Here is a 14,694-nt window from a genome sequence, read left to right as displayed (position 1 = left end):
ACCATAACAGAGGTACGCATTCGCTGCTCTCACCCTGTAACGTATGCTTTCATTCGTTTCTCGTCCCCGTCCCATCCTCCTGAAGTTCTGGGGCTCAGGGGCCGTGCTTTAAATCCGTTTCGCAGGAGCCTAGCCCCGTGCCTGGCTGAATGGATGCTGCGGGCAAAGGCGCCAGGCGAGTCCAGGGGACACCATTCCACCCCTTTTAGCAACGATCCCATCCCGCCCCTGGGGCCCCAGAGCCGTCCCCTCCTTCACCCCTGGGCTGCGCTCGGTTTTCCCGAGCCCCTGGCGAGGGAAGGGCGGGAGCCATCCGAGAGCAGGGAGCCCCGGCCGCGCGGGCGAGGCCAGCGGGTGAACGCGGCGCGGGCCCCGGCCGTACCTGCCTCACGTTGGCCGGCAACTTGCTCCAGGGGTAGTTGTGCCGGATGTGGAACTCCACGTCTATGTTCATGGTGCCGGCGGCGCGGACGGGCGGCGGCGGCCCGACCGCGGCTGGAACGCCGCCTCCCGCCTGCCCGCCCTCGGCCTGGCAGCGGAGCCCGCGGGAGGCCCCGCGCCTCACACTGCGTACGGCCCGGGCTGCCCCATGGCCAGGGCTCCCGACGGCTCGGCGCGGCCCGGGCCACGGGGCACAAGCGCAGCAGACACGGCTGCAGGAGCGCCTCGGCCGCCCCAAGTTTCTTCCTAGTTTCGGCCCGCCGGAAATGGCTGTGGGCGTGCGTCACTTCCGCCCGCGGGCGCGAGGCAGAAGGGGCGGGGCGCCGGGCTGGCTTCTGGCCCCGCCCTCGACCCTCTGCGGGGCGGGGCTACGAGGTGATGCAGACGGGGACCCCGGTGACCGCCCCGCTGCCGGCTCCAGCTTTCCGTCTCTGGATGAATTAAGACAATCGTCTGGGTCTGCGTTGCCGTTGTTGGATGACCCAGTTTCCCCAAAATGCGAACCCCGCAGGCCCAGGAGCAGGCGATGTCAGGCAGTGGGGTCGGTTGTCTGAGAAGGAGCGACTTGGGAAGGGAGCCATGGCTGGTTTCGAATAGTGGAAGAGCAGTGAGCCCCCTGGGGGCCGTCCATAGGCAACCCCCAACCGCGGCCAGGTGGGTGGGGTCCAGGCTCGAGAAGGATTATAAATCAGAGCTTTCACCCCAATTGAGCGAGAAGCCGGAAGAGTGGTAGAGCAAAGGTCTGGTGCTCCTTCATCACTTCCAGGTAGTGGCTGCATCTTGTGGAAGAGAAACTATGGGCTCTACTTCAAAGATCCAAATTCTTAAATTGTAGGGATTCTGCAAGCTGAAATTTTAAATGGCTGGTGCTGACAAGTGGGGGAGGCTCAAAGGGAATCTAGGAGATAAAGACTCTTTGCATGCAGCTCTGTTACTGCTTCTGCTCCATATGCCCTCAGTCACTTTTTAAAGGCAGAAATCCAGCCTATTTTAATTTCAGTTCTAGTGAGAAGATCTTTGGGAACAATTTCTTCCAGAATTTGTTACTACTAGCTTAGCAAACCCATGGCCATTGTTATTGGCAGCGACCAGAGAAATGTTCAGTACTTTTGCAACTATTTTTCAGTTTTAAACAATGGTTTTAAATAATGTTGTATTATACACCGACAGCTGTATACTCAGAATTTTTTATAAGATGCCTAGACCACGCCTGAGCAAGTGGCCAGTCTGATGCGTAGCAGGAAATCCATTATGTCTGATGAGTTTAAACAAATGTGGTCCAAACTGCCTTTGCATCCATGTATTGGTCTCATGTTATCCAATTATAAAAACCCATAACTAAGTACTTTGAATCCAATGTTTGCAGACCCTCATCATCATAGCTAAAGTTAACAGAACTCTGACCATGAGACATTTATTCAACAAATATTGATTGCCTGCCTGTTACACATCAAGCCCTTGACTTGCCATAGTTATTCCTCCCAAACTTGTGAAAGAATGCCACTGTTACTATCTCAGTTTGATAGAGGAGGGAACTGAGGCTTAGCAGGGCAGCATGACTTGCTCCCAAGACCACACAGGTGGTAGTGACAGCCAAACTGGAGCCCGAGGCTGTCTCATGACAGAGCCATCCTTTTAATTCCTTGATTCAGGCTCTCACTCACCGAACTGTTCTGCGTCCTGTTCCAATTCAGACAGTGTTCATTTAAAATCAACAACATTAATCCCTGCCGCCCAAAAAATAATTTTTTAATAATTCTAAGTGTGGGAGAACCCATAATCTTCCAAAGTCTAACTTCAATTTAATGCAACATAAGTAACAATCAAAATTAAAGTCAACATAGTTGAAAAACCCCTGTAAACCATTATCTTAACTAATTATAGCAAACAGGTGATCACCTGCTAAATACATCTTTTTTGTTTATCAACAAATATTGAGTATAGTGTGGACACATCAAAAACTGTGAAAGTAGACAGAGGATAGTGGTGATGAACTTAACACCCGCTAAATCAGTCAGCCACAGATCTTTGAAAATTTGACCATGATGAATAGAAAAGATTCTAACTTGGCTGAGAAAAGCAGAAATTTGGAGGAAGTAATGGGTCAAAGCTACATGTCTGGAAAGAATCCAGTTAACAAGCCCTTCAGAGTAGGAACTGGCAATAGAGTTTGGCTTGTGAAATACAGGGTGCTAATTAAAGTACTGAGCTGCCTCATTTCCACCCAAGGTGACCAGTCTTTCACAGACTGGAAACAAAGCAGTTCAGAGAGACCATAGGTTCACCCACAGGGATCAATGGCCCCCTCTGCTGGGAAGTTCAGGAACAGGACTGCTCCCTTAAGTACCAGGCAGGAAAACATTTTTGGCCTCCACATGGATCACTCATTACATCATCTTGCCTTTTTGGTAAACAATAATGTCCGTCTTTTTGGGTCCTTGAATCAGGCCCCCGGTATTTCTGCTTCAGTAGACCTTTGCTTTTAAAATTGCAGAGAGGTCAGAACCTGCAGCGTTAGAAGCCTTGTCCTGGAAGCTACCATCCGAATTAACCTTGTTGGTAAACTATGTGTTGAAAACTACACGCGCAATGAGAGTCAGTCTTATCTGGCTTTCCCAACTTGGACTAAGGTAAATTACCCAATTGGCTTGGGCAATCTGCCCTTCAGAAAGACTACAGAACTCTTTCATTCCTAAAATTCCAACAAAAATAATGAGCAGAAGCAACCTGAACGTAGGGAGCTGTCTGGTGGTCTAATCTCACAGACCCCAGAATATCACTCCCTGTGGTCGGTAGAATAATGGCCCCCAAAGATGGCCATGTCCTAACCCCCGGAACCTGAGAATATGTGACCTCACATGACAAGAGAGACTTTGCAGGTGTGACTGACGTAAGGATCTTGGGATGGGAAGATGATCCTGGATTATCCGAGTGGGCTGAACATCATCATAACTTATAAGAGGGAGGCAGGAGAGTTGAGATTCAGAGACAGAGATGTGACAATTCCAGCAGATGCAGGGCCACAGGGCAAGGAATGTGAGCAGCTTCTTGGAACTGGAAAAGGAAAGGGATTCTGCCCCAGAGCCTCCAAAAGGAACAGAGCCCTGCCGACTCAACTTTGGACTTCTGATCTCCAGAACTCTCAGATAATAAGTTTGTGTTGTTTTAAGCCAGCAAGTTTGCAGTAATTTGTTACAGTAGCCATAGGAAATTAACATACTTCCCCAACAATAAAATACTCTAACACCCAAACAGCTGATGCAACAAATTTCATAATTAAACCATTGTAATTGAAATGTAAATACCCTTAGGAAGAATAATAGCTTTTTAGTCTTCCGCTTTTTAGATACACCAGTTATCACATACTTTTCTGAGAGCAGGTTTGGAAGAGAAAGAGCTCAGGGATTAAATGAGGCCCGAGAAGCTCCTGTAGAGGAGGAAATGGTGTCTAGAGAAAAGAATGGGGGAGATGTCACTGTAAACATTTTCTATTTCACGATTTTGCCTGGCCCTTACCTCGGTCATGAGTCTGCATTCTGCATGCGCTCTGCTCTGTTCCATGAAGCAATTCATCGCCCCCTGATGCTCAATGTAATGACCTGGCTTGTTCCCACCTCACGGCTGGCTTCTGTCTTTGCTGTCCCCTCTACTTTGAATGCTTTTCCCCAGACCTTTGCACAACAGGCAGCCTCCATTGTCACTTGGAGTGGCTTTTGCCAACTACTCTGTCCAACCTAGTCACTTCCCCCACTCCTCTCCCTGACACATTCCCTTGGTTTATTTCCTTTGTTGCAAGAAATCACTATCTGACATTATCCTATTTGGTTTCTTGTTTATTGTCTGTCTCTACAGCAAGACTATAATCTCTGTGGCAGAAAGGACCTTGCCTGTCTCGGTCATCAGTCTATCTCCAGGACATAGAATCATGCCTGGCACATAAATACCATTGAATGTATCAAATGAGTGAACTAGTTATGTGACATCTCAGCTCCCAAATGTCACCTTTTCAGTTTAGCCTTCCCTGACCACCTTGTCCAAATTGTCACCCATTTCCAGTCCTCCTCATCAGCCTCCCCTGCATGATTTTTCTCCATAGCACTTATTACTATCTAATACATTTAATAACTTACCTACTTTTTAAAATTGTTTGTCTCCCTGGGTCTGGCCCAGTGGTGCAGCGGTTAAGTTCGCACGTTCTACTTTGGCAGCCCGGGGTTTGGCGGTTCGGATCCCGGATGCGGACATGGCACTGCTTGGGAAGCCATGCTGTGGTAGGCGTCCCACATATAAAGTAGAGGAAGATGGGCACAGATGTTAGCTCAGGGCCAGGCTTCCTCAGCAAAAAGAGGACTATTGGCAGCAGATCTTAGCTCAGGGCTAATCTTCCTCAAAAAACAAAAATTTAAAAAATTGTCTCCCCCATTAGACTGGAAATACTCCAAAGGTAGGGATTTTTGTCTGCTTTGTTCTCTGCCGTGTCCTCAGGCTTAGAATACACACAGTCGGAACTCACTAAATATCAGGTGAATGAATAGATGTTGTAGAGGGAGAAGAATTCTCATAAAAGTCCAGATTTGGGAATTCTCTTGAAAATGTGGAAAATCGCACAGCGTTAGACCCCTTTTCCCACACTAGTCAGTGGAGCTGAGGAGAGGCTACCCGGCTTAGACAGAAGGTGGGCTTTCCCCCTGGCCACATTCCCCACTACTTCCCACAGCCTCTGTTATGGAGGCTGTCAGCTGTGAAAATCATCCCCCCCTGTTTACTTCAGAGTGGAGAAATATTTCTGTGCCTGTGACTCTGTCGAAAGTGAAGGAAATGAAAGCTAGACTGACAGGCCCGGCTGTCCATCCTCTCTTGCATTACAGTCTTCAGAAATCCCAAGACATTTGCAATTCCTTAAACATGCCACACTGTGGAGTCCCTTTGGCTCTTTGTATATAGGAGACCCTTCTCTGGAATGCTTTTCCCTCCTGCTCTACCTGGAAAGTGTCTCATCCTGACACTGGGAATGGGACACTGAAGAATCAGGAGCTGAGGATGTAGAGGTGGGAAGGAGCAAGATCATGTGGCGCCATCTTTCTCTACATTAAGGAGTTTCTAGGACTTTCTTCTGCCAGTGACGGGAAACAACCGAAGAGTTACAAGTTTGTTTTAGAGGCAGAAAGATCCTCTGCCACATAGCCTGTGAAAGGTTAATATTATACATTTCTCTGTAATACAGAGGACATTATATTTCTGCCATCTGAAGGCGGTCTGTGTTTAGAGCATTTGTGGTCTGATGTGGAAACGAACATTCCAACATCAAGCCAGGTCAACTCAACTCAAGTGCTGAACAATTGTAATAATTAAGGGGCCCACTAGGGGCTGATCTCACACAACATTTCTATACCTAAAACCTGCATATTGTTTACTTTCCCATTTCTAACCATTGACTTTTCTCCAAACCAATATCTCAGGCCCTAAAGTCCTTGAAAATTTTTCTCTAATTTGTCTCCAGTATCTAATAGCACCAAATACTGTCCATTCTTCCTTGGAAGTTGATGCACGTAGGACTGCTGGGCAGTCCTCAAGGTCAGCTCAAGGTCACCATTGAGCCTAAAGTTTTGTGCCCTTTGGTAGGTCAGGCAGACAGGATAAGTCAGTCAGCTACAAAGCATTATTTTTCCTTAATTGAAAGCATTTTCACAGTATCTATGATGAAGAATAAAATCACATTTTGAGTGAATGGGATTTATGAATTCCAGAGACGCTATTCAATTTTATTTTTTAAAAGAGGTTGGACTTGTTGGAAAAATAAATAAAGAGGTCAAAGGGATGAGGTTACGAAAGACTATGGAAGTGAGGAGGAGTCTGGAGAGTTCCTCTCATTTTTTTCCTCATTACTTCATCAAATTAATTTAAGTATGTGGACAAGAGATAGAATAAAAACTTTGAATGCTAGATTTCTTTCTTTTTTTCTTTTATTTGAAAAATGTGGGGAGAGGGTAGTCCTAGGAACATGAAAATTATCTGCTTTTTATTTTTTTTTTGCTGGAAAAGATTGGCCTTGAGCTAACATCTGTTGCCAATCTTCCTCTTTTTTTTTTCCTCCCCAAAACCCCAGTACATAGTTGTATATTCTAATCATAGGTCCTTCTAGTTCTTCTATGTAAGTTGCTGCCACAACATGGCTACTGACAGACAAGTAGTATGGTTCTGTCATGGGAGACTGAACCTGGGCCACCAAAGATGAGCATGCTGAACTTTCATCACCAGGCCATCAGGGCTGGCCTCTGAGAAATGTTTTAAACTACCAATGTCCAGGCCTCACACCAAATCATTCTATCAGAATGCTTCAGCTGGAGCCCAGGTCCTGCATATTTTTAAAATATCCCCAGGAGATTCAATGCACAGCAAGTGTTGACAACCACTTATCAGGCCTCCTTGGGCCCCAGGGTCTCAATAAGCATTTGTTGAAATGAATTTGTAAGATGAGGAGCTTGAACAAAGCTGACTTCTAACATCCATTCTAACTGTACCACTCAATAATTCCATGGCCAACTATAATAAATTTTTTGCATATGCAAAATGACTCCCCCAATCTACGCTTTTCACACAAGAAATAAGCAGGCATCTATTCAATCTTCATGTAGACCAAGGAAATAATTCCCCCACTCCTTTATAACTGTTGGGAGAATCCATAATTACTAATATGGAGATTATCTGAGTTTGTGTTCCAGATACAGTGTTGGTCCATCTCAGATCTTTTTAGCTTCTTTGGATGTATTGAAAGAGTGGCTTAAAACTTGGCTTAAATGAAATATTTTTGCTTCCTTCTACATTATGTCATTCAAACTTTACACCTTTGGCAACATGTAATCTCTTGTCGAACAGGAAATAGGAGTTTGTCTGCTAGTGTAAACTGTGATCAGGGATTAAAGTCAAGTGTAGTAGGACTGTTTCATGACCTCTATAAATGAGATCTGAGTAAGAGATAGAATATTTCTTGGCTACAACTACAGTGATCCCAGGAAAACGTCAATCAGCTATTTCATGGCCCAGGTCTGTGTAAACACTTGTTCTCTCACTTTACAGAAATGTGAAATTCTCTTTCTTTTAGACTTGTGAAGATTTGGTTAAATGTCATTAGTGACCATATCTTTTTAGAATTTGTACAGCCTTAATGCATAGTAATTTCTTTTTGTTTTCTCTCTTTTTTTCTGTTAAGGGATATAGAAAGCCAACAGAACCATGTAACCAACTGAATCAGGTCCTTGGTAAAAGGTAGGGCCAGGAAAGCAAAAGTCAGAAAAAAGCGAATCAAAAAGCCAGCATCATCCATTTGCTTTTGAGAAGATAAGGCAAAGAGAAAGTCAAGATTCACCTTTTGAGATAAAAATAGGATGTTTGAGTCTGAGAAAGACAGTAGTCTGGAAAGCCAGGCTTTGTTAAGAAAGGCTCTTCTGAATTATTTTAGCTCTCACTGGCATATCTTGAGGATAAACAGGAGGAAGATGAAAGCTTCCATGTGGAGCATTTGCTGAATAGAAACCGTTGCCCCAATGAGATGACTGTGTTTAAATGGAAAGAGACCAAAGTATCCTAATCGGTAGATTTAAGACCCCCCGTTCTCTCCCACTACCCAAGGGATGAGAGTGTGAGGACGATTAGGTCCACATCCAAATAAAGCAGCTACAATTGTCTTTGTCTATATGAATAGTCATGTATGAACATTTTCAATGCCAAAACAACTGCCAGCTTTAATCCAAGCTAAGGCTTATTTTCTGCACATCGGAGGTGAGGAGCAAGACCGAGCTGGAGGGACAGTCCCTCACTATGTGCCTTCTAAGAGAGCATCAGTGTCCACACATCAGGATCCTAGGGGAGCAAACACAGCAGGGCGTGTCAAGGAGGGGAAGCAAGGCAGGTTCCATTGGCCACTGAGAAAGAGGAAGAACTGAGAAGACTCCAACTGCGACTTACCAGGGGAACTGAATCCTTCGAAGGATAAAGTTCCTGTGGGATTCTTTGAGGCAGATAACCCTGACTTGAGCTACAAAGAATATAGGGGACAAGATTGTTTCACGGATTTCATCAATGAAATTAACATGAAAGATGGTAATTTAACCCCAAAATGTGAAAGAAACACAAAGCAATCAACATTTTGGGCTAAGGAAAACCTCTCGCTCTGTAAATAAGGGAAGAGGATCATAAAACTGGACACCTGGATCCCACCACCTCCAGATCCTTGCAGCCCAACGAGATTTTAGCAACTGACTTTGTCTTGCCGCCGGCCAATGATTTCTCATTCTACAGAAGGATTAATTTAACAAAAGGATACAAAATGTGTATTAACAAAAATGTGCTAGGTAGTTTCTATATACAAGGTACTATGCTAAGTATTTGGGGATACAGAGGTCAATAAAGCATGATCCTTACCCTTAAATGATTTACAATCTAGTAGGGTTGAAAATACTTGATCCGATGGAACATAAAGTAGAATACAATGATGGGTACAAGACGATCACAGGTCTAGTGGAAGGAAGTGACTCTTCTGATTAAGGATTCTAGAAGCAGTCACAGAGGAGGTGCCTTTTTTACTGAGCTTTAATGCTTGAATAGATCCTAATGGATTGGAAGGGAAGGTGTTTTGGTTGGCAGGGGAGGGACTGGGAGATGCCATGGAAGCCAAGACACAATAAAATAAAAAGGATTAAGTGATGTTCTTGCTAGACTCTGATGTCAGTGATTTAGTGACCAGAAAGCTCCACCTGAGAGATGACTCGTCCTTTTTTAGCTCTTCAATGTTTTATGATGTATTAATATATCATGATCATAATATGGATCTTTGTATTTAAAATCCTAATGAGCAAATAGACCTAGTTTATAACCTGTCGTATTTTACATATAACTCCCCCCCCCCACCTCAATTCCTGATATGATCCAACACCAAGTCAAGGAAAGAAATGTGGACTGGCTTAAATATTTAAAGAGACTGAGGTCACTTGTAGTTTCTTGCCAAGTCTACGGCCACCGGATTCTAGAAAAATAAGGAGCTGATTGTTCATTTTATAAGTAAACCACAAAGTTAAAGATTCACCACATATTGCATTAAAAACCCATAGCTGGCACAAGGTGACACCATGTATTTATTTCTGATATGAGAAACTAGACACACCTGTTATTAACAAATAATGACATGATACTGTGAAAGAACACCTGGAAAAACATACCAGGGCTGCCTAGTCACGTCATTTCCTCACACTGGTAATTATTGCTGGGCTTCTCACTGAGACACTTCAGAATTCTCTAGGCCAGTAGTTCTCAAGTGGGGGGCAACTTTCTCCCCGGGGTACATTTGGCAACGTCTGGAGACATTTTTGGTTGTCACAATTGGAGAAGCATCTAGCGGCATCTAGTTACTGGCATCTAGTGTGTAGAGGCCAGGAATGCCATCCTAAAATGCAGAGGATAGCCCCACATACACAAAAAAAGAATCACCTGGCCCAAATTGTCAATAGTGCGGAGGTCGAGAACTTTCCTCTAGACTACAAACCACTTGGAGTGAAAATGAGTACTCTAAAAGCATTCACCCCCAGATTCCTGACCCCAAATCTTAAGTCAGATCTGCAGATTTTTGGTACAATATCATACAGGAAGTCACATCCACCCTAATTATGCAGTTGTCAGGTAAAGAGTAGTAGCCTGAATTCAAATCCTCGTTTGACTATTTACCGAGTGACCACTGGCTTTTAACCACTTTGTGCCTTGGGTTCCCCATCTGTAAAATGGGGAAAATAATAGTAACCATCTTGCAAAGTTGATGTGATGTCTAAGTAAACAAATGGAAAGTGCTTACAACAGGGTCTGGCCCATGGCACTAAAAAAATGCAAACTTTTGCGTTATTATTGTTACTTGGCACAAAGAGAAATTTAAAGATTTGCATTTATCTAGACCAATTGGCAAAAGTTCAGTCATTTCAATAATAATTCAATTATTTCCAAGTATTATCTAAATTACTATTTGCTCAAGATGTTTTTTTTTAGTTGTTACCCTTCACACTCTTTATAAACTTTTTGTGTCCTTCATAGGTTTATTGTCTTCATTGTATTTTCCTAATACACATGAAATAATGCATGCTATCAAAGCAAAGTTTTCCTGTTCCACATAAAATCCTCTCATGCACTCCATTGGTGGGCATGCCACAATGAGACAGCCAACCCCTTTCTAGTGGACTTTTGTCATTCATTTGTCTGCTCAATGTTTAAGCATCTCATGCATCTTGCTGGGAGGCAGAGCCCATCTCCAGTCAAAGAAGCAATAATTGCCAAATATTTTTTTTCTCAGCTACCTTTGCAGCTAAGGCATGAGCATGAGCCCTCAGCTTCATCAGTCAGACTTCCCCATGCCTGAGTCTGAATCAGCAGCTGGTGACCAGAAGACGAAGGTACTGTGTCAATCATCTCAGTCCCAAAAAGATGAGCTCCCATGGCTATGGGGGCATCCAGTCCCAGGAAGCTGAGGTGGCAGAGATTTTCTCAGTGGTCCAAGATTACCCAGCACTGAGTGAATTCCCAGAATTGCAAACTCAAATGCTAGGCGTTGGCAAGGATGGGAATGAGTAGCACGAGCCAGATCAGAGGGAGAGGGGACTGTGCAAACCCAAGCGGTCGTGCTTCATCGAACGCGTACATCAGCTGCTCAGTTCCAGTCATTTGTTTTCATGTGGGGGTATAAACCCTTACTACCAGGGCTGACTTTTCAAGAGAAACAGGAATTCTGAGTGTTATGTAAAATTGATGGGCAACCAATTAAAACAACAAACAAACAAGCGAACCGTCGTGTGGGGCAACATTGATGGGCACATGTCTACGAGCCGGCTTCAATCTTCAGCCACCTATATGTCACCTAAATCCTCTCCCCTCTCACCCGCTCCTCAGTGGAAGGTTTAATTGAGAGAGAAGTCAAAGCAGCCTCTCTCTACCCCTGTAATATTAGTAAGACTTCAAGACTGCCCACATTTTTTACTAGCCTTCCGAGTAGAAGCCTTCTTCCCTGAATACAACATGGTTCCATGTCTCTGTACTTTTGCTCATGTTGTTTCATCTTCCTTTATCAACCCCACTTTGTCCGACTATATCCTACTTTTCCTTCTAAACCCTTCTCAAGGTTCACCTCCTTCTGGAAGCCTTTCCTAATTTCCTCTCCCTCTCCTTCATTCTCTACTCATTCACCTTAAGTTAGGTACCCCATACCACCCACGGATAATATTCCAAACACTTAAAAAACAATCTCTCAGCCTCAGTTCTCTAGCAAAGAGATGGATAAAGCTTACGTGCTAACACTTTATCAGGGGGTACAATCCCAGGCCAGCAAGCTTGAGGGGGAAACAGTACGAGGCAGGAAAGAACAAAAAGCACACGTAAGATACTATGTTCCTGCGCAGGCCACAGCAGCTCAAGAAAACACAGTTAGTGGCTTACCCCTGGGGGACACCTCTCAAGAGGCAGTATGAAATGACTACCCCTCAAAACAGTTATTTGGGGAGATGAAGGGTGAGGAAACTGTTGGCTCTTTCTGGTCTTCAATGCCGCATTGGTCAAAATCTGAGCCATGAGATAGTGACTCCCAGATACTGAATGAGTGTCCAGGTGCACACAGGCCTAGGAGCAGGGCTGCCTCCACAAGAATACCTTCCACATCATAGGAAATGATGCTTATCTGTCTTTTCACCAATGATTCAATCAATGACACCAATACCGCCTTTATCACTTATATCTTTAGCATTTGCATAGTGCTCATCACAGAGTAGGGAGGGAGGTGAGTTTGGTTTAGTTCAGCAGACATTTATAAAACATTTAGGGTTGTCAAGTGGAATGAAACACAGGGGTGGGTGTTAATAACCTTAAATATCAAACCCATCTTTCAACTCAATATTGTAACTTTAGTAAATCTTTGTGTATTAGACTGCGTTCTCCAGAGAAACAGAATCAATGGGATAAATATATATACATACATACATATATATACATTTATTCTATGAATTACATATATATATTTGTTATATGAATTGGCTCACACAGTCATGGAGGCCAACATGTCTCACCATCTGCCATCTGCAAGCTGGAGAATCAGGAAAGCAGGGGTGTCATTCAGTCCAAGTCTGAAGGAGTCTTGAGAACCAGAAGCTCCAAAGTGCAGGGGCAGGAGAAGATGGATGTCCCAGCTCAAGAGGAGAGAGCAGGAAGTGGCCCTTCCTTCGCCTTTTTTGTGCTAGTTGGGCCCTCAACAGATTGAATGATGCTCCCCTACATCCATGAGGCCGGATCTTTTTGGCTCAAGTCTACTGAATCAAGTGCTAATCTCTTCTGGGATTACCTTCACAGACTCACCCAGAGATAATGTTTTACCAGCTATCTGGGCATCCCTTAGCCCAGTCAAGGGGACACATGAAATTAACCGGCACAATCACCACACCAAGAGACACTGGCTTCTGGCCTCCCTCTCCATTCCAATCCCCTCCAGCTTCTCAGGCATCTGGATTCCCTTCAGGTGCCATAGGACAATCTTATCTTGGGTGGGTTGCTGTAGACAAAATTCTACCAAATTAAAATTCTGCAGTGTGTATAATATCTATTACTAGTCACCTGAGGTTTTACTCTTGTTGATGTTGAGTGATGTTCACATGCCAGTACAATGCACTTGATTTTTCTACAAGAAGGTCTTGTGTATCTTTTCAATCAAATAAAAATGTTCCTTTTAATGGTCTTTATTGCACTAATTAGTTTTAAACATTTGCCCCAATAAGATGTCCCTTCACTCCCGGAATTCCCCCTTATGACACTGAAACAACAAATAAATATTTTTATATAGAAGAGGAATCCTCATCCATATGAGATTTTTATATTTGCTAGGGGGGAAAAAATGCCTTTTTCAATTCTTTCCGCTGTTCGTTTTGTGCATTCATGTAGCACATAATTATTTTGTCTGTGTGTTTGTTTGTTTTCTCAGCTACCTATTAAACATTTTCTGTGTATATAGCATCTGGCTAGATATCTTCATTCCCTGATAATTTAAAAGGCTTCATGTTTTCTAGCCACTGAACATGTACCCCAAAAGTAAAATCAAAATTTCAACCTGCACTTCTCAGGGACCTGATGAACATAAGGGTGGGATTAAAAGGGGGATTTTAAAAAATGAGTTATGGAAAATAAAACAATTCTCTGTATCTAAATTACTAATTAAATTCCTAGTAATGCTTGATTCCATTTGTTACTTTAAGAATTCTATCTCTAAAAGTAGTCTCCACTATCAGGAAAGGTTAGGAAGCCTTGGATATCGGTTAAAAAGAGATGTGTACCCTTCATTTCACCCTTTGGCAACTGCGTTTCCTAGGGCAAAATGGTCAGCAAGTGATTTATGAACTTCCTGTTCATAACAGTTCATATTAACTATCTGTTTAATCACAGATTAAATCACTATGCATGACTTATATTACCATTTTCTACAGCCTTTATTTAAAGAGAGTTCTGGAATATTCGTGAGATCTGAAATGCAGGCTGAAAAAAGATTTTTATGGAACTGGATTAGTCTACCTTTTGCCATGTGTAGATCATCAAATAAAGCTTATCTGACTCCTGAGGGGAGCCCACACATGCTATGGTCCTTGAGAGAGCAAAGGGCCTCAGAGCAAATAACTTTCAACATGTACCTTCTTTATAGAAAGTTCAGGTCTTGAAGTCAGCCAACAACATAGAACCAGAATCTGGGGGAGTTCAAAAGTCGAGGAGCTCTTATCGTAGGCATCTTAGGTCATGGTGTACCCTTATAAAGCAAAATTTAATTTATAACATGGAACAGGCTTTAAGATGCCATAAAAAGCAGTAAGCGTCTGGAAACGCGGATCTTGCATCTTGCTACTGACCCTGCTTTGCCTAAAATAATGAGATGAATAGTCAGAAATAAAAAGATTCTTTTGCACATTATCGCAGGCAATGCCAACAAATTAGCAAATTTCAGAACAAAAAAACATTGTTTTTTATTGATGTTAATGCACTTTAGTAGGAAATGGGTAGATAAATGGTCCTAGTTGGAGTCTTAGATTCAAAAGAGTCTTACAAGGCACTGGTCTAACCTCCTCACTTCAGAGTTATAAAAATGGAAGCCCGTAAAGAGAAAGCGACTTACTTGTGGTCACCAGCTAATTGCAGAGAAGCAGGATGTCATGGACGGCTTGCCAGCGAGATGGCCAAGGAAACTTATATGTCCTT

At 43.5% G+C, this 14,694-nt stretch overlaps 1 protein-coding gene across 2 annotated transcripts in view; it reads right to left on the bottom strand.

Moving 5' to 3' along the window:
• The window catches only part of FAM91A1 (family with sequence similarity 91 member A1), a 44,293-nt gene extending 43,575 nt beyond the window's left edge, over window positions 1–718 (bottom strand). The window contains exons 1-2 of one of the 2 annotated variants that reach the window (XM_044743763.2): window positions 383–703; window positions 34–156 (exon numbers count right to left, since the gene is read on the bottom strand). In XM_044743763.2, the coding sequence (XP_044599698.2) occupies window positions 34–75 (42 nt within the window). In that variant the 5' untranslated portion in view covers window positions 76–156; window positions 383–703. Of the gene's footprint in view, window positions 1–33; window positions 157–382 lie in introns of both variants that reach the window. The other variant, XM_044743762.2, reaches the window with a different exon arrangement.
• Window positions 719–14,694: the final 13,976 nt, after the last annotated feature.

Source organism: Equus asinus, chromosome 12, assembly GCF_041296235.1.
Source record: "Equus asinus isolate D_3611 breed Donkey chromosome 12, EquAss-T2T_v2, whole genome shotgun sequence".
Lineage (NCBI taxonomy): Eukaryota > Metazoa > Chordata > Mammalia > Perissodactyla > Equidae > Equus > Equus asinus.
This window is presented reverse-complemented; position numbering and strand designations above follow the sequence as displayed.